The 26,535-nt window shown below is 52.4% G+C and overlaps 1 protein-coding gene across 1 annotated transcript in view; it reads right to left on the bottom strand.

Moving 5' to 3' along the window:
* The window catches only part of HS3ST4 (heparan sulfate-glucosamine 3-sulfotransferase 4), a 63,921-nt gene extending 42,097 nt beyond the window's left edge, over nt 1–21,824 (bottom strand). The window contains exons 1-2 of the mRNA XM_075164894.1: nt 21,646–21,824; nt 21,094–21,564 (exon numbers count right to left, since the gene is read on the bottom strand). Of these exons, the coding sequence (XP_075020995.1) occupies nt 21,094–21,564; nt 21,646–21,824 (650 nt within the window). The remainder of the gene's footprint in view (nt 1–21,093; nt 21,565–21,645) is intronic.
* Nucleotides 21,825–26,535: the final 4,711 nt, after the last annotated feature.

The raw sequence follows: 26,535 nt of genomic DNA, 5'->3' as shown, positions 1-26,535 counted from the left end.
ACCTGACGGCAGGTCTGGCGAGGCAGGCATGCAGCTGGCCTTACACAGTCTGGTTTGCCGCCCTTACCCAGCTTAGGTTTTCTGGCAAAAGTTGTGATCCACATGTGATACGTCCTGCAGCTCCTCCTGGACTCAGGGTGATGCCAGAGTGGCTGTGAGGAAGGATGTCTCTCTCTGTTGCCCAGTACACTCTGATTTTCCCCGGTCTTTGGGACACAGGAGCATTTCAAAGAGCTTGGAGCTAGCCTGAGATAGCGTTTGTCCCACATATCTGCTGGCCAGAGGCAGCATGGAAAAAGGAGATTGTCACCGGAGCAGAGGCTAGTTTGGATTCACATCCTTCATCTGGGCTCCGAGCAGTTCAGGCTGTAGTACGAGGGTGTCATCCAGATCCCTCTGCAGCTGGAGAAGAGGGATTGGCATCCCCAGAGCTCACATTGAGGTAAACAACTGAGGATAAATGGGATGACTTTTCTTCTTCATTTCTTCATGATATCACTGGCTGCTGTGACCAGAGCCACAGGTCACGATGACATCAGGCCGTTAATGGGACAAAAGAGTGAAAACTGGGGATGATTCAAGAAGCAGGGACGGGGCAGTGGGGGGAGAGGTGGTCATAAGGAGCAGACACAGAGTGCTGCTGTCTCCTCCCTGGTAGACAGCGTGAGCTGGCTTCCGTGAGCGTGCACATGGCAGCGTGCAGACAGGGACAGCGCGGTGGCTGGGGAAAGGGCGGGCTGGCTGGGAACATTCTGAAATTAAAATAATTGCATTGCCTAGCAAATCATAACAGCAGCTATGATATTTTGCTCTTCTCCAAGGATGTAGAGTGGCTTTATAAGTGTTAATTAACTCAGACTCATACAACACGCCTGTGAGACAGGTACAATTAGATCCACAGAGAGGGGAAGTCAGTAGCCCTAGGTCCCACGGCGTGGCAGCACAGAGGCAGCACACGCAATCTGGGAGATCTCGCAGTACCCCCAGGCCCGGCTCCCTCCCCAGGGTGCGATTACAGCCCAGGAGTTCCCACTCCCAGGGCTCCACTCGAATTACCCATCCCAGCTCCCTGCACACTCGCATCCATATTCATCATGACTTCCTAGAACAAACATAAGGCAAAACCATGAGGAGTAGTTTTGCCAATAAACAGCCACCAGCTGCAGCCCTCTGTCCTGCCCGGGTCCAGCAGAGTCATCTGTCCTCTTCTCCTGACTCCCCTGCTGTGTCCATTCCTCTGCTCCTGCCTGGTGCACCCACCCTGAGCCGCCCATGGGGCCCTGCAGCTCCACATCAGGCTGTTCGCACCGCCCCGTGTGCGCTGGGCATGAGGCCGCCTTGCAGAGGTAGGAGACAGCGCGTGGCTCCTGGATGCTCTATGCACTTGGCTCTGCGTCCCTGTCCTCTCCTCTCCCCACTAAGAGCCACGGGACTCCATCCAGCAAGGCACCTGCGCTCCAGGCGGTGTTCTCTGTGGTATGGAGCAAGGGGGAAAAAAGTAGAAAAAATCACAGACATGCACCTGAATAAAATATTTTTAAGTGAGTTTCCCATGAGGTGTCAGCAGCTCTTTAGTATTATGCTGCCTTTGCTGGCTGATCATGTCGTCGCTCCAGCTGGTGGGGAGAGTGGCTGCCAGCTGCTTACAGGAACAGGAAGATAGCAAAGTCTCCTCCTGCCTGGAAGACCTGCTCTGGCTCATCCTCAAGCACCACTCTTGAGTCTACAAAAGAATGGCTTCTTGCAATGGGTACAAGACGGCAGCACGTGGGTCAGCAGCAAACGTGTGCAGCCTCAGATTGCTGCCCTGTCCCCAGTGGGGACTGGAACAGCAGGTGCCAGCCACAAGTTACATGGGATCTTGCTCAGAAATGAAAAGCTTTGTTGGTCTCAAGGGGGCAGAACTGGATGTAGCCTTCTGCATCACACCATCCCTCCAGCCCTGCCCAGCTGGCAGGCTGGGACGGCTGCTCTGTCTCTGGAGATTTTGCCCTTCCTCCAGCAACCAGCAGGAAGCGAAGGATAAAGCCACACAGCTGCACACAGCCCTGCACTGGGTGCCTAGCTGGCCTCTGTCCTAATCCTGGAGCTGAGGACGTTTGAGATTATTAGGGAGCAATACCATACATATGAGGGAGAAATACCATACACACATATAGGGATGCCCTGCCTGCATCCCTGGGCATCCACCTGTGGTCACTGGCAGAAGGCTGGATACGGGGCTTGGTGACCTGCCCCCACAATGACCGCCCATAAGGTGTTGTGCCCTCCCCACTGCTCTGGTCACTGCTGTCACTGCAGCAGGTGGGATGCTTTTGTACAGAGCGGGGATGACTGCTACAAATGTCAGCTTTAATAGCAGACTTCACCTTAGCTGGACAAAAAATCTCTTTGCCCTGTGGCAAAGCCAATGCAGCTGAGCTGCATAAACTCACCAGGTCAAATCTGGCCATTTGCAATTTGCACTTTTTTAGCATGGGGAAGAAATAGTTATTTCCCCTAATTACATGTTAAATGCCAAATAAATGCCCTATCCTGTATGGTAATTGCAATGTCACTGAGTGATTAATGCCTGCTCTACAAGCTGAGAATCTGCACAACATTTGCAAACTATAATAACCCAGCTGCCCCGAGTTACTGAGCTCTGCATGGCCTTTCTGTCACTGGTCATTTGCTGGGCTCTGGTGAGCCAACACAAAGGGTGGTCTCCAGACTTGCCAGAACATGTCTGCAGCAGCACACAAGCTGACAAAGAAAGGCTGTTTTGCACCAGCGCCAAGAGCCGTGGCTATGCCTGACTCACAACCTAGCCCAAAAGTTACCCCCTGGTCGTGGTGCACTGGTGCGGGCGGCTGAGCTGCACTGGCTGTGTGCTTTGCGCAGCACCGGCTGCCTGGCCCCTGGCCCGCAGCAAGATGTGGGAGCATGCGGGGACAGCCCTGCTCCCCATGCCCCCGCAGAGAGCCCTGGCTGGTCCCCAGGGCCAGAGCAGAGAGCTCCCTGCGGGCTCCCAGTGTGGTGCCAGACCTCCTCAGCCCCAGCCACGGCAGCTCCGTGTCCCTGGGGTGTGCAGGCGCCTGTGCCCGTCCCAGAGCAGAGGCTCCTTGAAGCTGCTCATGCCACAGCCAAGCGACCCATCACGGTGCTGATCGACACGAGGCTGAACATTAAAATTGATTCTCCAGCCGATCTCGCATTCCAATAGCGAGCAGTGCCCTCCTCCCGATGATTTCTGCAGACTTGCCATGATTATTTGTACCCAGCAAGATGGCATGTGAACAGGAGGGGTCTGGCCCCATCACACCCCACCAGCCAGCCCCGGAGGCTGCGGCCGCAGGAGGCCAGGGTTGAGCCGCGCTCCCTCACCTGTAGCCACTCCTGAGAGGCAGCTGCCGGGGAGAAGGAAAGACTTTCAAGTTTAGTTCTGTATGTATATGAGGGTCTCAAACGGTGACACTTGCCAATTACATTTTAGAAAATGACAAAAGGAAATTCTAGAGAAAGGCTCAGCATTTAGTCCTCCTCTCTCCCCACACACAGGTTTTTTCCCTTTTTAAAAGAAATAATCTTTTAAGCATTAAAAAACTCCCCAGTGCTGCTGGTAAAAATGCAGTGTAACCTTGAATTATATGTAGCAGGGCTGGCTTTCATTATTTATTAGCGAGATCAATTAGAATATTCTGTTTGCAGAAGAATATAATCCAATATGTACTTCAAGCACTAACAGCTAAATATATGCTTATTTAAAAATCAATCTAAAAGTCAAGGTTTCCTTTGTAAATCCTTACTACAGATTAAAAAAAAAAGCTTTGAGTGTTACCACCTGCTGAATGCTGTAGTCTCAAGGAGACAGTTATACATTTTAAAACATCTCAAATGGGAATTGATTGCAAAAGGCAAACAATTGCTGAAACCCCCCAGCATAGAGGGCTCATGGCTAGCTGGCGTGCGTGAAGGCTACGTGACTCCCATGGGAGGGCACCCTGGGACCCTGCAGGGGACGAGCACCCCCAGCCTGGGCAGCGACAGCCACCCACCTCCCTGTACACCGGCGAGGGCACCGGCGGCACCCAGCTCCCACCAGGAGCGTGCCAGCCGTGCCAAGTGACTCACCGCCGACTCACAGCATCCCGGCAGAGGCTTATTTTTCACTGACTTGCCTGGGCTGACATGAAGCCAAAGCATCCGCCTGACAGCCTGGCCCAGGATCCGCAGTGTCCTCGCCTTTCTGCCCCGAGTCACAGGTTTCTAAGATTAATTGTCATGTATTATTTATTGACCTCAGCCGCGACCTTGGGCCAGCGCGGTTTCCTTCGCGAGTGCCTCTGCACCGCAGCGATGGCGGTGACAGGCAGGAGCTCCGGCAGGGCGACGGGCAGGGGGGCACCAGCGGTGCAGGGCAGCCAGCGCTCCCGGCCCCGGCCACGCCGCAGGGCTGCCTGACAGCCCTGGAGATGCCCCAGCCGCTCCGTTCCCACTCTGTTCCCGCCCCGCACGGCCATTCCCCGGCTGTGCCCGCGCTTGCTTTAATCCCTCCCCTGCCGCAAGCCAAGAGCGGGCATGCTCAACAAGCTTCCAGGTTCTCCTTTCTTAAGCTCTTTCTCTTTCATCTTTCATTTTTAAATCTTATCTCCAGGTAAAGAGGGTATTTGACGGGATCAAAAGGTGACCTTTAACAAGGTTAGCAGAGCCTCAAATGATATCCTCGCAAGTTCATGCACACTCGAGTGTTAAAGGGAACGGTTCTCTGATCTCCTGTTCTTTGGTGGAAAAGTTGTTTCCCAAAGATGTCTGCCAAAAGTCCGTGCAGCGGGCTGAGAAAACTTTCTTAAAAACCCAACACCTAGAGTTAAGCAGAGGTTGTCCTACAGCTTCTGTGAAAGCAATCATTAAAAACTTCTGAAGTATTTCTTTCTCTGTTCAAGTTCCCAGTCTCTTGCCAATTCCCTGGGTCTAACAGACTCCCGACTATGCCCCATCTTTCACTTAGCTAAATAAAATCACTTGAATGCCTCTTAGGAGAAGCATTACTGCTATGGAGGGAGGTCAGACAGAAGCAATCGGAATGATTAGAGAGTGATTAGTGGGCTGGAAACGCATCCAAACAGAGCGCGGGACGGAGACCCCGCGGCTGTCTGCTGGGCAGAGATGACGCGGCGGCGCTGCCCGGGGACCCCTCCGGCCCCGTCACACTGGGGCTCCCCAGTGCCTCCTCGGCAGCGTTGTGTCCTGCATGGGCCTGAGGTCCTGCCGGGAGAGATGCAGAGAGGGACCAGCTGCATGAGCTGGTGGATGGCTGGTCCCTTCCCAAGGAGACTGGGCTATTTGACCTACGAGCCGGGGTCACTCCAGCCTTGGCCGAGACCAAGACCTGCAGACCTCTTCTAAGCACCCTGCGGATAAATTCCAGGCAGGAGAACAACAGCCTGAGCTAAGGGACAATGTGGGCACATGGAGGCATGGCTCCCGTGCTTCCACCATGCTGTGGGGTCAACAGGCTGCAGCGCTGTGTCCCTCCGGCAGATGAGGAGGGAGCAGGGAGGGCTGGAGGCTGGGCTGTGCAGTGTGAGGAGGGCAGTCCTGCGCTCTCCAGCGGCAGCCCGGAGCTGGCACTGGCGGTGACGGGACCCCCACCCCGCCGGCAGGGTGAGGGGCCGCACGCAGGCTCCCCTGTCTGCAGCGGAGCTTGCCGGTGCCTCCGCGCATGGCAGGGCGCCCGAAGCGAAGTGAACAGACGGGAGCGGGTGGGCGGGTGGGGATGATACCAGCGTTAATCATTTCCGTGCCACCGTACATGAGCGCAGCAGTGCACAGCCTGCTCCGCTCCGCTGCCAAGTGCTACGCACGGTGGACAAAGGCACCGGAGGCCGGCTCTGCGTAAAAGCTGCCTGTTCAGCGCAGCCAACCTGCCACAGCTCCGCTGTCCGAAAGTGGGTCCCCTCCACGTCCACACGCCTCCGGGGAGAGGGACAAAGGGTGCCAGCTCTGGGTGCTCCAGGACGGGACGCACCAAGCTGCACTCCCCCCTCCAGCCTCCTCGTGCACACACATCCCTACAGCACCTCGCCGCAGGAATGGCGAAACCACCCCAGGCAGGCCAGCAGCCAAGGGGTTAAAGTGCCTTGTTATTCCTTTCATACCTGGGCTCCACTTATTTGCAGACTGAATTTCCCAGAAGCCAAGGCTTTTTACTAGTGGATCTGCTGTAGAACCATGTTATTATAGATTGCAAGTTCCTTAAAGGTCAGATAACACAATACAATTGAATCATATTAGTGAGCATAGCGACTTGGTATTTTACTAAGAAAACCCATAAAGCAGATTGTTTGTTGCAGAGAAACATACGTTGTATAATAAAGTCAGTGTAATTGTCTCCAGAAACAAACAATCCATTTACGAGAAAAAAACTCCCCATAATTGTGGGTCCTCAGTGCAGCCGTCGTCAGGACCAGGCGTGGGAGGGTATCGAGTGCAGATATTGCAAGTCTGTATTTTACAATTTAGGTTACAGTACCTAAATGCATTGCAGAAGACCTAGTAGGGAAATAAACAATTTCCAAGTGTATTGTTGAGAGACAAATATTCAATACTTCATTTAATGTATGGTTTGCAGTTAGCAGTTAATCTAAGACAATGCAGAGTGAGCCATGTTTCACACTGCTATTAAGGAAACGCAGAATTGATTGTGAGGATGATTGAAGATTTCTGAAGAGCACAATTCCCAAGTCCGTGATGACCCCTCCTTTTTTTTTTTTCCTAATTTGCCTGTAATCTACTCAGACAAATCCTTTTATCACGTTTATTTCCTTTCCAAGTTACAATTGGCATGATTAATTACTTAACTTTGCAGTCCTGCTTACCCTGCTGTATGCTTTAATTTTTCTTCCTTTTAAAATGGTTTCCCATCCCAAATAGACATATTTCCTTTTCAAATTCCTTTACTGTGTCCCACTGAAGCTTGCTGTTAATAACTGATCCTACTGGCAAAGCCTCCAGCCGAGGTTTCCCCAGGAGCTGCCCAGCAGCCGCCGTCCCTGCTCTGATTTCGCGGTTCATTCTGGCGGCAGCGGGCACCGTTCGTCACCCCGCTTCCCGCTGCAGAGGGGCTCGGGCCTTTCCGTGGGGAGGGGAAAAGCACAAACTCTTTGTCCAAAAAGTCGGGCGCTCACCAGACCCAGGGGGGTCGCAGCCGCTCCGCGAGTCTGGAAATTCTCATTTGGTTCTAGATTTAATCTCGTAATGAAAAAGGAATTGGAACCAGTGCAACTGTTTTAACCTACCCTAGCCACAGAAAGAAGAGGAAAAGTAGGGTTTTTTTTTTTAAATTGAATACACAAAGCCACGTCTCCTCTCATCCACCTTTAACACCGCGTCGGCTGTTCACCATCCGGGGGGAGCAGAGGAGGAACACCCCGCAGCTCCCACCTCCCACCCCGTGCCGGCTCCCGGCTCCATCTCCGCAGTGTGCCATCGTGTCCCAGCCAAACAGCGGTGAAACACACGTGGAAAAGCAATTAGATTTAAATCTAGTTTCCTTTTTCTACCTTGCCTTTCTCTTTTCTCTACTTAGATGCTCTTCAGTGTTGTAACTAATATGATTTGTGTTCAGCACAGTGTGAAACAAGAATGATTTATGGGTCTGTTAGCACTACACGGCTACTGACGCCATCTCAGCCCCCCGAAAGGGCACTCCAAGAGCAGATTGCCGAGAGAGTTCTGGCATTACATGTAATTATTTGTATACCCTGCCCACATAATCACTGTTATTCTGGCTCTCACGACACCTATGTGCTTTCCTCATGCCACGCTGGGCTCTGCTTTGGGAGAAAATGCGACCAGGACCCTTGACCAGCCCCCGCCCCTGCCGCCATGCACCGGCCACTGCCCATGCTGTTTCAATGAACTGATCTGCTGGGTTTAAATTGATGTTTCAGCTCAGATTAACTTGTGCCTTAGCTAAAACAAATACAGGCTCAGTCTCTGCATTTTGTTACCAACAGCTAATGCACAGGCTCTGTGTGCTTGGGAACCGATCAGACCCGACTCCTTGAACGTGTTCAGAAGCCCAGCGTGTTCAAGGCTAGCTCAGTGACTGGGGTGCCAAAGTCCTATTGGAAGTCTCTGGGATCAGTCGAATTTTACCCGTGGCTCCAAGAGCAGTTCTGTCAGTGAGGATCCTGCGCCTCTGCGCCAGCAAGTGCCCTTCATTAATTCTTAATGCTGCCCCAAGTACATCCAGTGTCCTCCTCAGCTTGGCAGCCCGCCCCTGCGAAGCAGGGCAGACAATAAGCAGAGCTCCCTCCCTTTCCTTCAACATATAACAAGAAGCCAAATGAAATAACGAAAGAAACTCATTTTAATGCCACAGAGGGAATTGTTTTATTGCTAAAGCAGCAAATAGAACTAATTGAATCCGCTGGAAAAAAAAAAAGGAGCGAAAGAAGGGAAAGGATAGGTGCAGTGCACAGACAGAAAGGGCGAACCAGAGCCTGAATATTCATGGGCCTGGAAACTGCAAATCCTTGAATGCAAAATATCTTCATAACTGATAATACTGCCAACAGCAATGCATGCAAGTGCTTGGAGAGAGGGAGTCAGGAATGTTTGCATTTACAATATTTTTTTTTTTAAGTAATATTATGGAACAAATTCTCTGGTTCATTAAGCTGCTTTGCACCTCCCTGGTAAAACAGAACAGCCTGGGAGCGAGCACGGCAGCCAGCACCGATTCCCACCCGCAGCTGAGCGCAGGGTGAGGCTGGGCAGCGCAAGGTGCCCACGCTGCCTGCATCCTGCCCGGAGGAGCTCCACCAACCACCGCCGTGCCACAGTCGCAGGCAGCAGGCACCCTGGGACAGTTTTGCTGCCAGGGACGGGCAGCTGCCTGCGGGATCGAGGGGCTGCGACGGCAGTGTGATCCCCCGTCCCTGCTGCCGGCTGAGCACAGTCCTGTGCGGCTGGGCTGCAGACTGGGGCACTTCATCCCAAGTCACTTCCCATTTCACACGCCGCCAGTTAAACCTGCCACAGGCTTTTAAACGCACTGTTTTCAGTGAACCTTAATTTTCAGTGGCAACATATATATTAATGTAGGCGGTTGCATTTTAATTAAGGCAGCATTCATGTTCTTCATTACAATACTAAGTCATCCAGCAAGAAACACCAAGGATATAAATCCTGTTAATGAAGAAGGAGCTACATATTCTGCACTGTACGTTTAAGCACAGAGGCACCAACGTACAAAATGACTGTGACATGAAGTGCAAGGGGGTGCTCTGGGAGAAAAACTGGATTAGAAATGCAATTTATACTCTGAAGGGCCACGCAACATCTGTTTGGCACCACCGCAACTGTAGGCCCTGAATCTGCATCCCAAAGGCATAGCAAACAGCCTGTTGTACCTCAGTCTACTTTTTTCCCCCCTAGAAAAAACCAAGGCACAACTAGGTTGCATGGGTTTGCCAGTGGGGTTGCACAGTGCCCAGGCTCCTCCCGGCCCCCGATGCCCGGGGGTGGGAGGGGAAGGTCTGCAGCAGAGACCTTCCGCCGGCAGGAGCCAGCAGAGCCACAGGAGGAGGGAGCCTTCCCCCCCAGCTCCTGCAGAGCGCTGCCCACCCGTGTTAGTGGTAACTCGGGGCTGAGCCCTCCCCAGGCTCACTGGAGGACAGAGCCACGGGATGAAATCCGCCTCTCTGCAGAGCCCCCCCCCGGTCCCTCCCTACGCCAGCATCCCAAACCCTCGCCCTCTGGGCACAGAGAACTTCACGCTCTCCTCCACCTGCGACGCACTCTAAGCATTAGCAAAAGTTAATAGGGGGCATTGGCAGAGCCGCACCGGGAAGCGCCTCGCCGGGTTACCCTGGGGAAGGACCTCGAACCGGGCAGCAGAAGACTTGCATCCACCGTGGTGCCCTGCGGGGACCTTGGCCAGCAGGAATCCCCTCTCCTGAATACATTATCCCGACTGCAGTCAGCAGCTTTGAACTTAAACATTAATAAACAAGCTCCTTAAACACTCTGGCAATGGGAAAGCGCTTTCTCACCATTGCCTGCTGCAAAAAATGGCTGAAGAATTTCTGTTCAGGTTTTCCAAATGAACCAGTCCATGGCAGAGACACAGATGGTCTCCCACAGAGACAACTGCATCCCAAGACGAGAGTGTTTTAGAATATTATGGGGGAACAGGGTAATAATAAAACACCTTGATATAACTTTACCAGCAGTGGCTCTAGCAGAAAAGCCTGTAATGATCTAATAACACATTTCCCCTGCTGCCACGCCAGCCTCAAGAAATCCAGAGTAGTTTGAGCCTTAAATCCATCCCAGCTCTTCCTTTGTTATTAATTGTTAGGCTATTTGTATTACACATTTTACATACCAAATAGACTCCAATTTCATGGTGGGCTAGACTGCAGAAATGCTTCTTTTAATCTTTTTAATTCTAAAGTAGTATCAAACGTTAATATTTTCTAATGGAGTATACATTTACTCACATCTAACAATATCACTACAATTTAGGAGCAATAAAAGTCAAGCTCCCGTCTGTATGATAAGCTTGCAGCTTTATTTCCAAAGTTCAATCAGTTAACCTAGGAGAGCAATAGCTTCCCCGCAATGAGTAACGATGCAGAATAATATTTAGATAGAGATAAACCCTTTTTGCATAGGAAATTGCATTACAATTTGCTGGATCTTAGAAATTCTCAGCGAGATGCTTTAGTTTACCAATGAAGTTATTGCCTCAGGCATTTTCCACAGCGCTTTGATTTTTTTGGGTGTTTCTAGAGGATTTGGAGCTGAGTAAAGCACCTTTATTGTTCCTGATCCAGGTGTGTGTAGCAGTCTCAGCGGCACCGCCTGCGCGCCCTCCTCCCGCGCCGATTCACCCGTGGCGCTGACTGGGCGGCAGTGGGTGGAAGAGCATCCCAAAGAGCGGCTGCGGGAAAGGAGCGGACCCCCGTCCCGGGGTGGGACTGCACAGCCCCCCTAGGCCCTCTGCCCCTCACCAGGCAGAGGTGAGTGGGCACTGCCCACGCTGCCAGCCGGGGACTTCCAGGGCTCCCCGGCAGCTGGGGCCCTGCTGAGTGCTTGCCCCATCAGGCCCAGCTCCCCGGGGGGGAACGCACACGGGGTTACAACAGCAATTGCAGCCTGGCTACCTTGGATTGCTCTGGTTTGGCCAGACATTGAATTTCTCTTGGGTAGCCATTAATGAAGGCTGGCGAGCAAGAACGCTGCCAAGTGCCTCCCCTCCTGCCCACGGCAGCACCCAGCGCCAGCCACCACGCTTACATGTTCATTCCCACCAAAAAGCACCTGCCCCGTCACACTGTCCAGCTCCCCTAGAGCCTCTCGAGTTCATGCCTGGCTGTTGATTGCAGCAGTCTGCCTTTCTGTAGGTTTTTAACGGCTCAGGTAAAAAAGGCAGAGCCCTTCCCTGGGGTACCTCTGTCCCCCCGTGTATCACCTGGCTCTGCAGGCCCCCAGCGCCATGGAGCAGCAGAGCGGTTGGTGATTTGGGGATTAACACGGTTCAAATAAATCACCGAGAAATGAGCTCGGCGGTGCGAGTGCTGACAGTGCAGGCAAGCAGCAGCGGGATCAATGCTGGTGCTCCCCAGGGGCCAGACCAAGTGGGGATGAACCCAAGGCCAATTAAAGACCTCCAGCAGGAACGACTTCAGGACCATGGTCTGCCATCGGCATCTCCTGAGTCAGCGCTTTGGATGCAAAAGGGTCGCTTTGTCTTTAAACAAGTGGGACTGGAGCCGAGTAATTCATAATTAATAACCTGCCCAAGAGATGCAGCCCCTTCCACCCACAGGTGAGCCAGGAGGGGACTCGTCCCCGCGCATGGGGGGCTCCACGGTAGGCCCTGGAGGAGGGGCGGCAGCTGAGCCCCGGGGCGTGGGGGCACCCGGAGGAGCCCCGAAGTCTCTGGAGCTGGTGCCTCCCTGCAGCTGGCGTTACACAGGTCGGGCGGTTTTGTCTTTTCCTTGACTGGGTGAGGCAGCTCGCGCTGTCAGCTGCTGAATCCAAATGCGAATTTAACACACGCTTCTGACGCTGACGTTAGCTTTCCACCAGCGTGCTTGCTGTTCAGCTTAATTATATGAATGTCCATCAAGAACAAATACAGAAAGGGCAGAGCTGAGGCTGAAATAAAGTTATTTGCAGATGTGGATGAACACTAATAGAAAGTATATTATATTACTGTACCCATCTCAATGCAAGATGAAAGGAAATATGCTCTGAAACAAAGGAGAGCTGCAAATTCGGGCTACCAGAGCAACGTTGCTCTGCTTGGATCCAAAATGATTACCCGCGAATAAAGGAGGGAGCCAAGTCCACTCCAGCCTGGCTCTGGAGGGAACGGAAATCAGATTTTGGCTTGAAATGTGTTACAACAATCTCCGTAATACAAAATAAAGTCTGGCAGATGGAGTTATTTTTATCCAAAGCCAGTTCTGTTTAGTAGGTCCGTGGCTATAGCTGATGTCCCTTTGCTATTTCCTCTTCCTCCTGATTCCCCTGCCTCAGTTTCTCCAAGGCACTGACGAGATTGGAGCAGACAACCACGGGTATATTTTGCATGGATCCTACATTACTTAGCTGTAAAAATCAATTGTGAATTTTGCATCCACCCTCAGCATTTGGCCTGTTTATATTGCCAAATAAATTCTTTAAAGAAGTACTGTACTTCACAGGAGAGCTTGTCAAGGTAAATACCTTCATTTACATAAAATGTGACTAGCAATTGAAATGTTAAAGCCATAAAGAGCAAGTTTATGATCCATCCTTGATGCTTGGATGTATAATATGACAAGGGGGAAAATAGTGCGCCTTGCAACATTTACTAAATTGGTGTGTTGACTCTGGGGATGGAAATGGGAGATTTGAAAAAACAGGTTGGAAGGTTTTTTTCAGGTTGTTTTTGTTTTTTGTTTTTGTTTTGTGTTGGTTTTTTTTTTTTCTTTCTTCCATAAATATGAATCCTTTCCACAGCCTTCAAACAGTTGGTTTTTACATACTCTCCTTCAGCTTGGAAGCAGCAGCTAGCTAAATAAACAAACAGATGGCCGGGCAGGGACCTGCGTGGGAAGGAGCTACCTGGTGCACGGGGCTCCCCGGGGGATGCTCGCCTGGGCACACGGCGGGCGGCAGGACCCCGGCAGGGGAGGGGTGCCCCGGCCACGCACTCCTGCGCACCGGTGTCCCCCAACATCCCACAAAAAAGTGGAAGCGGAAAGCAGTGCCCACATGCCGTTGTGTGGACAGCGGAGGTCTGAGCAGCAGCTTCTGCAGCCCCGCCGCCCACGGCCGGCTTCGCCCTCTGCGGGGAGGCTGGCGCGGGGCTGAGCTGCTCCCGGCTTCAGGGCCGCTCAGCTGGGTCATGGGGCCTGATCCTGCCCACGCCCCAGGAGCAAAGGCAGCGCCATGCTTTGCTGGGGCTGACCCAGCCTTTGATCTAAACAGTAATTTCTCACTGTGATTGAAAAGACTCTTATAATTTAGGATTTTCCTTTAAACTTTTTAAAAGGGAGGGGAAACCAATCTAAGTCACTTCAAATCCTAAATAATACTTTTAAAAAGTGAATAAAAAGGATAAAATGGACTGCTGCCTACATACATACCACAGTGAAATTATAATATCCACACTTAATGCTCTGGAAAGTTTGATAGTACACGCTCCTCACCTGAACTCAGTACAAACATTTCAGCCATTCATTCATACTCGTACCCTTCTCAATTCATTGAAACCACTTTAAGCAAAAATCATTTGAAGGAAATTACCTCTGTGTATTACACCACAAGCAGTGAGAAATGTCCCACATGAGCCTCTCCAGCCCCCAAAGCAATAAAATTTCTGCTGAAGCGGATGATATAATGAATCAGGGAAAAGAAGTCCCCATGACAACAAGAGGTAAGAGAAATCCATGAAAAGCAAAAGACTCCGACCTCTCTCGATACAAGGTGCTACCAATTTGTGCTGGAATTTTCACTTTGAAAATCAAAAGCCTTTGTCCATAACTTTCTTTGAAAACCTGTTGTTCCTTCTTTGCTAGTCTGGGCTTCGATCAGAGCAGAACGAGCCTCACTAAATCAGAAACTGAGCAGGGGTCAGGCTCATCATTTAAACCCATGAATGCAACCAACTGACTCTTCGCCTTTCTCTTTTCCAAGGGGGCTGTTTTTCCCCAGGCCTATTTTTGGGGTTTTTGTAGCATCTACATGCTTGAGTCATACTGCATTCACGCACAGAGCAAAGCTCACAAACTTTGACACTACAAATAACACTTAAGCTATCAGCAGCAAAGCACTGTAGTGTTTACTTAGTGGATTATTGAGCAAAATCCTAGAGAAGGAGTGTTCTTGAAAATACAGTGCAACAGTTAGATTATTTCAGGCCTGGTGACACACGATGGTTCCCCACGTGCTCCAAAAGTTATTGGAAGAGGCATCTCTGCCTTGCTTGGCTGGTTTTCTGAGCCCTGGGTTCATAACCCTCCCAAGTGCTTCTGCTGGGAGGCACTGGGCTGCTCCCCTTCACGGGGTCCGGGCACATGCCAGGGCTCGGAGCGGGAGCAGGGCAGGACCCAGCTGGGTGCTGGTGCACCCTCCCTGCGCCCTGCCGAGCGAGGGGTGCCGGCCATGTCCTGCCAGGGCTGAGCGGGGCAGGTACATGGGGGCTGCCAAGGCGGGGTTCAGTGTGCGGCCGTGCTGCCTCCCCCCTCCCGCTGGCTCTCTCTGCACTACGTGCCCACTGTCACCTGCAAAGAAATACATTTTACCCGGAGGCAGAAGCAATGACCAACTCCGCAGGAGCGGGCACGCCGGAGCTCTCCCCTGCCAGCATGTTGTCCTTCGCACTTCCCTCACTCTCTTTGCAAAAAGAGCAAGCACAGTGTGGAGGGGCTGCGGGTGCTGAAAGCGGCTGCCATTCCCATGGCTACAATCGAGTAGCCTGTGGATAACCATCATCAGGTGATAAGACACTGCAAAGAGGCCCAATTCATTCCTGCATTCCATCCCTTGAGCTGAAACTGAGTGGAAAGGCCAGGAGAAGACTGCAAGGGTGCAGGGTAGGCTCCCCTGACGCAGCACACAGGGCAGGGGAGAGGCCAGGAGACCCCCAGCTCTGCCACGTGGTGCGTTCACTCCGGTAGCTCTGGGTGCAGAAGAAAATCCATGCCTGATGCCGGAGTGGCCTCTCTCCAGCCCCCAAATGGGTGAAACACAGGGACTGACCAGCGAAGAGCCTGGCCTCCTGCTCACAGCCTCCAGCCTGTAACCCAGCTCAGCCCAGACCTCCGCCAGCTTTACTGAGAGCCGGACCCTGGCATCGGTGGGAGGTCAGTGCTGCATGCCTGTGCTTGCTCTGCATGGAAGACTTGGGCTAGAAATAACAGTGCACATGTAGGATCTAACCCAGACCTAAAGGTTAGGAAAAGTGAAGGGGACAAAATATTGAAATAGCTATGTTACATGGAAATACTCGTACAGTCTTCAACGCAGATTAATCGCAATGCATTGGATCCACAGAGGAGGGAATGCAGCTGACTCACTACATTTCAGCAAAAGCCAACTCACAGCAGGTCCCAGAAAAGAAATCAATACACTTTCCCTAAGTTACCAGAAGTGCAGAGGGCACAGGACACTGGGAAGGCCTTTTGCAGAGAAATACAGCAGTTACCAGGCATCTGTGGCGGTGCCCGTCATTAGCAGCAAACCCCGATCTATCCGTCCACTGTAGGTGTTCCTGTAGTGCCCATCAGCACAGACTCACAGCACTGATGGAAGCGGTTTGATTTTCTGAATATCCTGAGCTGATCGGAGGGGCACAAGCATTACCCAGCAATGCAATTACAGCTCACAGTGCGGGTCACACTGTGTGGGACCAAGGCTGAAATAGCCCCAAGCTATTGCTGTCCAACAGCTGTTAAGGGATGCTGCAGGGGGGTCTCATCACACATCCTCAGACACGACTGGCACCGTTTCTGCCGGCAGCCGCAGCGGTGAGAGCCAGGCACTCTGAGGTAGGATCAGCCCTGGTGCACACAGAGACGGCCCCGCCACGCCAGCCTCCAGATCGGCACAGCGGGAGGGCAGGTGAGACAGCACGCAGCCCCGGGAGGAGCAGAGCCTGTTACAGCGATAACGGTGCATGACAGCCACTTCCCCGATACAGACGAGTTTAATGTCCACAAGGACACGACTGAGAGCGTTGGCTCTGCAGCCCCAGCCAGCTGCTCCTTGGAACCGCTGGCTCGAGAGCACGTGTTTATTACTGGGAGAAGAGCTCCCTGTCATAGTATTATTCATTATTTGTATGAGGGTAGCAGCTCACACAGTAACACACAGGCCTGACTGTTAGGGAGAACACTCCAAAAAAACCCAGACAGGCGGTGAAAATAGCATTAGACATGCAAACCATTTCATTGCCTGTCATGGTGACTGCTCCCTGCAGTGGCTACAACGGGACTGCTCCATGCATAAAGCTATGCCCCTGTATAAGTGCTTAACGTGTGGAGGCCTAGGGCAGAGTGAGAGGAACGTGGTCTAATTATAGAGACATTGCTGCAGCTTCTCCGTGAAGGCTCCACTGAGAGGGAGGCAAGGAGTAAAGCAATGTGCATGTACACACAGAATTTAACTCCTGATTATTTGAAATAATCTTCAAATCAGCAAACTTTAAAACTCTACAATTTAAGTTCACTACTATCAGATACTCTTTATGCATTGTGGAGATCATATTATTTTTGTTAAAACTTCAAACTTGTTTTCAAAATACTGTTATGAATCTTCACTTTTCTGCTAAACTTAGCATGTTGAGACAGCCTTGGAAGTGTGAACAGAGAAAACTGAACCACCTCTCCGTGCTGAGCCTGCGGGCAGCTGGGAACAGTGGACTGGGAGCACTGGGTGGTTCCACTCAGCTCAGAGAGCTACCGAGATGCCGAAGTGCTAACACCTATTGTGCTGGTCATTCGCACAAGCAGAACCACCCAGCTAAAGCACCATCTGTCCCAGTGCTAAGAGCCCCTGCTTTCTTCACACAACCACCCAAAAACACTTCTCCTCCGACACCTCTGGAGTGGTCACCGGCAGCGTCCGAGCATCTGGAGGTGTCAGCCTGCACATGTGAAATCGTCCCACCGCTGAAACCGCTGGCAGCGGGGCAGCTGTGCAATGCCAACAGGATTGCCTCCTTTCTCCTCCAGTCACATAAAGGTACCCGAGACCACACCAAAGCCAAGGCTCCGCTGCAGATCCCAGGTCCAGCCCTCTGGTATGCAGCCTCTCCAACGGCTGTCGCAGCAGACACCAAACTGAGGCCTCCGGCACCGCAAGTTGACAAACCTGTCCAAGGGACAGACACTGTGGGCCGTTTGCAGTTCCCATTATCCACAAAACCCTCTCATGCTTGTGCACCCTTGTTTCATGCCCAGGCAAGGAACTCAGGCATATCCCAGGTGCTGCTTCTGTTTGTGCTGGTAATGAGCATTTATAGATGTAAGCTGAATTCCTTCAGTGCTCAGGGGCCTCCAAAGTCTCCCCATCGTTCTGCTGTCCTTGCTGCACTCTCAAGAAGGCTCTCACAATTCATTTCCGTCGCCTGTGCAAACGCCTCTGGTCCAGCCTGGCCACAGGGGCCATGCAGGAGGGTTACCTGTGCCTGGGCTGACTGGGCAGCAAGAGCTGCCCTGGGCATGCGAGGGAGCAAAAGGACACCCAGGCACTGACTAAAAATCAACAGTTCCTACAGGGAATGACGGCATATCCTGTGGTTTAAAAGGAACAAGCGGGTGAAAGAGAGCCACCAGCGACTTCCAAAGGAAAGGCAGACACCTGCTCCTTGCCACAACGTTCGTCCACAGTGGGACCAAGTTCTGGCATATTATAAGGGCTGAAGTCAGCAAAGTTCATCACCAAAGGTAACATTTACTGCCAGGTATCAGTGTCCCGGACTTAAAGAGAGACCTGAAGATCTACAAGTAATACATACACCAGAGAGAAGTATTGCCACACTGTTAACAAAACAAGAGGTTAAAAGTTATTTCCCACTCAGCCTTTAATGCACTGTTTAATAGTAGTCAGGTTACATTCTGCATTAGGGAAAAAAAAAAAGCAAGCTAGGAAGTTTATCAAAAAAAGTTAATGTACATGGGGGTATTAAGTGCAGTTTAAGAAAAGCTGTATCATTGAACTTGTCCTTCAGACAGCCCAACATTAGGATGTACAGAATCACGAATTACAATTACACAAACAATTCTGTCAGCGTAACACTAACCAACCGAAACAAACCTTCAACCCAGTTCGCATCAGTACACGTGTAGGAAGACCTCAGTTCGGTAATTTCTACGTAAACTTTGACTGCAGAGCTAAAGCAATCACAGACAGCACAGCTTTCCCTAAAGGTTACCAGGAAAACAGAACAGACTGCAGAGAGCTGGTGTAACAGGCTTGCCACACTGCACCAGCCAACAGGCAGAAAGCTATATTTGCACTAACTTCAGCCTCTGACTACTGTCCTCATATAGATCCTGGACACAGTGTTTATAGCTGACTAACCTCAAGGCAGCAAAGATGTGAATAACACAGCATGGGACACACACAAAAGAAATGGTGGCGTTTAGGTACTGTCTCCATTTTACAGGCGGAGAAACTAAGGTGGGGAAACTGCTTCTCTTCCCTACACGTCTGCCGGACTAGAAGATATTCTCAGTACTGAATGACAAAGCAAGGAATCCTGAGGGTCTGCTGTTTCCTTATTTCACTGTGTAAGAAAAAGCTTGACAGTATGAAAAGCTAACAGTTTATAATGCATAAAAAGAAGTGTTATATGCAAAATATAAACAAGTGATAGAAGTCACTGTAAGGAGACACTGGTATAAACACTTCAATAGTTGCTCCTTTGCTTAAAGAAAATTGACATTTCTGTGGATAGGAAAAATCTCCAATTACTCTACCTGGGACACAGCTGCAAGCAGTCAGCCTTCTTGGTGCACTCAATCAGGTAATCTCAGAGAAGGTCAGGAAGAAATAGCTGCTTGTGTGGATGGAGATCTTTTCCCCCCTCCATTTCTGCTTAGTGTTTGTACAGCACCGAGTGCGCCAGCCTCCTGATCTGTGACAACAGCCCGGTACCAGTACAGCACCAGGGGAAACCTGTTGCTCCCGCTGAGGCACAGATTGCCACACTGTGCGACCTGGTGTCCTGTCCCAGCTAGGCTGAAGAACTTGCAAGGAGAAAGGAGAAGAATGCAGCTTGGGTTGGGCAGGTGTGAAAATGCCTTTAGGTTAAACAATCAGGGCAAATCCTCAGGGCCACAATGGCAATTAAGCAGCAGTGTAATTTATTTATCTCATGACCAGAGAATCCATCCCCCTGCCTACTCTGCCCAGGACCCTCACAAATCAGCTCTGACCCAACCTTTTCTTCTCCCACCTCTCTCCCAGTGCAGCATCAGTGCTAGAAATCAGCTAAACAAACCACAGAGCTACTGCAGGGATGAAAAATATCAAAATGCATTCTGCAAATGAAAACCTGTGTGTGCCTTTTACTCCACAAGAGGAGTTACACCCACTCTCTAGCTCTTTTCTTGTAGCATGACTTTAAAGATGAAAAAGCAGCTGCTTGCCATATTCAGTGCTTGATCTTCTTCTGCCTATTTTGAATAAAACTAAACCTTTTTATATGCCACTTTCTAGCCTCTTCCAGCAAGTTTCTAAACTTATTTTTCAAGGCAAGCCTTTCCTGCAGGAAAATTCAGTAAATTAAGATACTGTGTGTGAAATTATATATATAAACACAATAACCACAGTCAATCCTTTATTCCTTTCTCATGTTGGTACAGCACACTGAAAACACTCTCAGAGACAAATGGGCTTTCCCAGTGCTGATCTCCACTTTGTTGAAGTGCCTCAAGAAAATCCCTCAGCGTTTTAACAAAGCCAAGTGGATGCTACACCAAGTAAGTGTTATGAAGACTTTGCTTCCACAATAGCCACAGAAAATTTCCTGGAGTTCCTCACGTTTAAATGCCATTGACATGAAGACCATGTACTCTATTTTAATAAAGAATAACCAGATAATCCAAGTGGTAACTAACTTGCTGCCTCTATTTATTTTTCCTTCATTTTCAGAGCAGCTAAACAACTACCATACTAAGCGCAAGAAAAAGACAGAACTTTATCAGCTTAGCCACAGACTCTTTCTTGTAAAGAAACTCGTATGGGTTGCTTTTAACCGTAAACTAAAGAACTACTAGTAATTTGAAAGTTCTACTGATGTACTGCATTCTTTTTAGTTTTGAGCTTTTTAAACAGAGAGAGAGAGAGAGAGAGAGAGAGAAACCCTGAGCCATCACAATTCATTGATTTGCTTAACCTGCCAAGGCACTTAACACTTCATTACTGCAGTCCAGTATTTTCTAATAATCAGAACTTTTAGCATAAGATGTCCTTAAAATGTTACCCTATGTCAGACAAAAACATTTAGAGACTTCTTCACGAATAAAATTAAATCTTGTCAATGGAAAAAACTTTCTAACGTGGAACTTGTTGAATAAAGAGTAAATGTTATTTGTGAAGTGAACCCTGCAGCTTGTATGAAAGCAGGCATCCTTCTTCACTTCAAAGCCCCCAGCATCACCTGGAACAACTCGCAATCTTGTTTATTTCAGTAATTATTAATTACTGACCTATTTAGACGTGTTTTACACCAAGTGCAGCTGAACTGCTATGGTCTGCTCAAGCGCTCTGAGCACGGGAGTTACAGAAGAGGGATGTTTTTACATATTTTCTGCCTTCTCCCATCAGAACCCCGCATTTTAAATCACCACAGCTGTCAGGCGAGGCGATCACCCGGCCTGCCCTGGCAGCGCGGTTCGGCTGTCGCGCTCCGCACCCGCCGCGGCCCCGCGCAGCGGTCCCGGGACCCGCCGCGGCCCCCGCCCCGCCATCGTCCGGGGCCCTCCGCGGGGTCCCTGGGACCCACCGCCCAGCCGCCTACCGGGGCCATCCAGGAGGGCCGGGGACCCCCGCCCCGCGCTGCCCCGCGGGTCGCGCCCGCAGCCCCCGCGCGCTCACCTGTACCACTCCAGCCCCTTCTCGTAGTTCCTGTCGAAGAAGTGGGGCTCGGTGCCCACGGCGCGCACGTCGGGGTGCGCCCGGATGGCCTCCAGCAGCGCCCGCGTCCCCCCCTTCTTCACCCCGATGATGAGGGCTTGCGGCAGCCGCTTCTCGCCGTAGTCCGGCGTGGTGCTGCCGCTGCCGCCGCGGCTCCCCGTGCTGCCGGCCCGGCTCAGCTCCTCGTCCGTGGTGCTCGACTCCTGCAGGTCCCTCTCGAAGGCTCCGCTCTGCGCCGTGATCACCTCCCCGGGGGCCAGCGGCGCCCGCAGCCAGGCGCCCGCCGCCCCTTCCCGGCTGCTGTTGGAGGCCCGTGTCGGAGCCGCGGAGGGGGCCGGGGCGCCGGAGCTGCCCGGCGGGCTGGCGGGGGAGCGCGGGGCCCCGGGGACCGCCGTGCCGGGGGGCGCGGCGGGGGAGCGCGGGGCCCCGGGGACCGCCGTGCCGGGGGGCGCGGCGGGGGAGCGCGGGGCCCCGGGGACCGCCGTGCCGGGGGGCGCGGCGGGGGAGCGCGGGGCCGCCGTGCCGGGGAGCGCGGCGGGGGAGCGCAAGGCGCCCGGGCCGGTGCCCCCCATGAGGCTGTAGCACAGGTAGGTGAGGCAGAGGGAGAGGCTGCACATGCAGAGGAGCTTCCGCGCCGGGGGCACCTTAGAGCCGCGCCCGCCCGGCACCCCCGGCTGGGCGGGGGGGGACATGGCTGCTCCCCGCTCCTCGCCCCGGGCACCGGGCGCACATGGTGTCAGCCGCCGCCCGGCTGCCCCAGCCGCATGGGGCGCCGCTGCCCTCCCGCCCCGCCGCCGCCGGGGGGGAGCCCCGCATGGCACGGTCGCCGCCGGCCCCCGCCGGGCACCGGGGCTCCTGGCTCAGCGCGGCTGCGCTCCGGTACCGCCCCGGTGCCGCCGGCTCCGCACTGTTGCCGCCCGAGTTCCTGCTGCTAAACTTTGTGCCGGGTGGGAGGCGGGAGCGCGCTCCCGGCGCGGGGAGGGCCCGCCCCCGCCGCCGCCGCCGCGAGCGCGGGGAGCGCGCCGGGCCCCGCCGAGCGCCGCGCCGGCACCGCCGGGCCGGGCGGGGGCAGCGCCGGGGTCAGCACCGCGGGCGGCGGCGGGTCAGCACCGCGGACAGCGGCGGGTCAGCACCGCGGACAGCGGCGCTGGGCACCGGAGCAGCCCCTGGGCGGCGCAGGGGAGCTCGGAGCCCCGCCGGGGGCAGCGGTCGCCGGGGCAGGCCCCGGCTGGCTGCAGCCCTGCTGCCCCGCGCTGTGCTGGGGACAGCCCCCAGCAGCCCCACACCCCGCCCGCCCCATCTGCTCCCCAGATCCACCCGCTGTGCCACATCCACCCCTTGCCAGCACTCACGGCCGCAGGGAGGGCGCGGGCCCCCAAGGGCAGGAGGCAGTGCCAGCTATCCTCTACAAATCCTTCTCCTTTCCCTCAGCAGCAATCACTATGCCACAGCTCCTTGACCCCTTGTCCCAGCCTGCTCCCCTCCGGTGTCCCCAAAGCACATTCTGTATTGTCACCCTCTCGCCCCACTGCCCCCAGCCCAAGGCTCCTGCCCAAATCCTTCAGCTACCCAAAGAGGAATGCCCAGACGGTCCTCTGGAACACCCCACTCAGCTGAGGTCCCCTGGCTCCGGCCCTCTGAGGATCTGGAGCAGAGTGGATAGGTTTCATAGAGCAGCCTTCTGTCTCCTGGGAGCTTCAGGAGAGGTGGCAGACTGTGGGCAGGGGTTCTTTGCTGGTACAGTGGAGCTGGGGGCCATTTGGAGCATGGAGGGTTCATAGTTTAGGTGCCAGGAGCTGCACTAGTAGGTGAGGCCAATTACACCCTCGCATGCTGCTCTTCCAGGAACTCTGTCCCCAGCGCTGGTGGAGCAGGCTGGGGCTGAGAGCCTCCCTCCTCACAGTTTTTCTGGAGCGGCCACCATCTCTTCCCAGCTCCACATTTTGGCACTTCCCAGCTCCAGTTCTCAGCTTTGGCTTTAGCAAGGATTTTGTGAGGGGAAGAAATGCTTTAGTGTCTCTCAGCTTCCCCCTATCCCTCATTCTGGGGTCTCCCAGGAGTCTCCCCCTTGTAGGTGTTGCCCCATGGCATTGGGGCACATCACAGTTCTTGGCATCCTGGCCACCATGGTCCCCCTCAGCAGAACAGTGCTGGCATTGCCGTGGTACTGAGATGAATTGAGGAACACAGTCAATTGCTAAAGCACTCACAGGTGAACAAGCAGCAATCTAACCTTTTGCACCTGAACTGCTGCCCCCAAACCACCAGCACCATCTGAATGCTGCAGATCACCCAAAGAGCCAGCACCTGATCCAGGCAGCAAAAGCTGCAGAGCAGCTGCGTGTTAACACATACGAGGGCCACAGCTGGGCTTCCGAGCAAGCACTGGAAAAGTGCAGAGTACATTTCCAGCCTCGTGTGGTCGTGAGTGCTGGGTACCTCATGCTGCCTGTGAGCAGAAGGAGTATTTGGAGGCAGTGACCCTTCTCCACTAGCCTCCACTTTGGGAAACTGCGGAGCTGTGCATCCCACCATGCAGAGGTGCTCTGGGTGAGGGCTGAATGGGAAAGAGCTGGCAGAGCTCCCTCATGCTCCCCCAGCTGACGAGCTGTGGCCTAGATTTTACAGGGGAAGTCCAGGGATTGCTCCAAATCTTGCTGTTACTGTGTGAAGCTCAGCAGGGAACACCTCAGAGCAACATGCCATTGGAGTCTCAGCTATGCTTGGTCCCATGGCAAAAGCAACATCTGAAAAAAAAATTAAGTGCTAATATTAACTAGATACCCAGAGCTGAGAAAAATATTCATCGAAAAAGAGGAAGAGCACAGATTTTTCCCATAATGAACAAAAGCTCAATGCTGCTCTCAGCTGGACATGTGTTCTCTCTGTGCAGCTCCAGTTCCGATAGGGATTATTCCTTCATAATATATTTTTTATGGTACACATGAGACCTCTGAAATGCAGTGTCTTGTGTCCTGTAAATCATTTCCTGTAACTCATGGATTCCTTTTCAACTGTATTACGGTAATGTGAATGTTAAGGGACTAACTTGAACTGATAGAAGCAAAGCCTCACATCCCTCACTCACAGCTCCCTACCCCAGTGCTGAAGGGAGCCTGTACAGCCCGTGCCCAGGTGGCGGGTGCTTGGCCTGGGAGTGTCCCCTGGAGCTCTGTGGAGCCCACCAGGAAGGCACACGGTCCCTGCCCTGGACAGGCTGAGCCCATGGAAAGGTTGCTGCAAATTTAGCGATCAGACTTGAACCTTAAATGAAAATCCCGAGTGGGTGCAGTTTGAGTCATGGTAGAGGGGAGCACATGCTGCAGGACTGGGGACGGACTGACGTTCTTGGAAAGCCCTGAGCAGATTGGGTTCGCTCTGCTGCTCTGCTTAGCTCATATATATGTTCTTTCACATAACTGTTATAATATGTATAGATCTACCTTGAGAGAGATGAATCCTCCTCATACATGGAGATACGTTTATTCCAAATTGGAGAACCCACAGAGTCTGCTGGCATCAATAAGCCCGCTCTTGAGTTTCCCAATATCACACATACACAAAAAAAAATTGTTTTCAGTTCCGAAAATATAAGATAAACCTCAAAATAGACACCATTTAATGAAGAGTTGCAGGGCTTTGGTCTTTCTTATACTGAGCACACATCTAAACCGCAGTGCTTAGCAAAATGCCCTGGTTTGACATCCTCATGTCTCTTCTCCTGTGATGTGCTGCACAGAAGACTAATAGGATTTGCAGGCAAATCATACATAACGGAAAGACTGTTTCTTCTCAGGTACCAGCTTCCAGCCCAGAGGAAGTTTTACAACCAGAATGTAAAGCCCTCTAAAACAAATGGTTTAGCCTTAAATGCCTACTGCCTGGGCTCTGACTCTTTTTATTCATCATAGAATGTGTATTTCTCCTGCATGGATGTCAAACGCATCCATGAGCAGGTCTGAGTGTTATCCAAGCATCTGCTGGTGTTCAGCCAGTGGATGCAATAGGAGCTGATGGAGTGTAACACTCTATTTGACAGTTCTGCTTTTAAAGGCTTATGTATTTACACTGCATACCTGCACACTTCTAGTCACATTAATTAGCAATAAAAGCGCTTCCCAAGCATCCAGTAAGTGTCCAGTCTAGCGAGGTCAACTGGTGCTGTTAGCCCTGTGTGGGAATTGTCAGGATAGGTCAGTCTGGTGGATCATGCCCCGAATTTTGGCAGGGATCAAGACCAGTTGCTTTAGAGAAAGGTAGAAGAACTCTGTAGCGGGCAGCCATGGAGCAGCCTCCCCTCAGGTGCAGTTCTCTTTTAAGTCCCCATCATTTAGTGTGACTTGTGGCTGTCCCAGCCTGGGAGACGTGCCTGTGATGCTTTCATCTCCAAAGGGACAGCAGCACTGAGATTCGTGCTAATCTCTTGGTTATAGGGATATGTGACAATAAGTCATGGCAAGCAGCTGGGACTCATTCCCTGCACCAGCTGGGAATTTCTGGAATTTCTCCCACAGTTACTGTGGGAGAGACTAAAGGCAAGACTCTAATTAGAGCCGTTTTTCCCACGTAATAGACTGGAGAGGCCTGTCTGAGATGTTGCTGCACCTCTAAGCAGCACAAGGGTCTCTCACCCCTGGTTGGTTGTCGTGGTTTAACCCCAGCCAGCAAAAATAAACGCCACGCAGCCGCTCTATCACACCCCCCCCCCCCGGTGGGATGGGGGAGAGAATCGGGAGGGCACAAGTAGGAAAGCTCCCGGGTTGAGATAAAAACAGTTTAATAATTGAAATAAAACGAAGTAGAACAGTAATAATAACAATGAGAACAACAACAATAACCGAATACACAAAGCAGGCAATGCACAACGCAACCGCTCACCGACCGCGTGTCATGAATGGGGGCCAAGCCCCCCCCCCCCCCACCTGGTTTTTATACTGAGCATGATGTCACATGGTATAGAATACCCCATTGGCCAGGTGGGTCCACCACCCCGGCTGTGCTCCCCCCTCCCGGTGCAAGCATCACCCAGCAACAGCCAAAGCATCAATGGGCCATCAAGGCTCCTTTCACACCAAACCCAAAACACAGCACACCCCCAAGCTACTGGCAAGAAAGTTAACCCTGTCCCAGCCGGAACCAGGACATTGGTGCTGTGCAAAGGCTGGTGGCCTGGCTCGTGAAGGGGAAGCAGGACTCCGCTCCAAGGCAGGGACGGGTGAGGGTTGGCTCATTCACTGTTTAGACATGGGAATGTTCACCATTCTTATCACCTCTGCTCCAGGAACGTAAACTGGGAGAGGAACAGGGGCAGAGCCAGACTCCAAGGACAATCTCCAGATTGAAGAGCCCATCTGAGGGGACCTGGGCATATTTAGCCAAGTGAGAGGAGGGCTGGGGAGCATA

Source organism: Calonectris borealis, chromosome 16 (genome assembly GCF_964195595.1).
Source record: "Calonectris borealis chromosome 16, bCalBor7.hap1.2, whole genome shotgun sequence".
In the NCBI taxonomy this organism is placed as follows: domain Eukaryota; kingdom Metazoa; phylum Chordata; class Aves; order Procellariiformes; family Procellariidae; genus Calonectris; species Calonectris borealis.
This window is presented reverse-complemented; position numbering and strand designations above follow the sequence as displayed.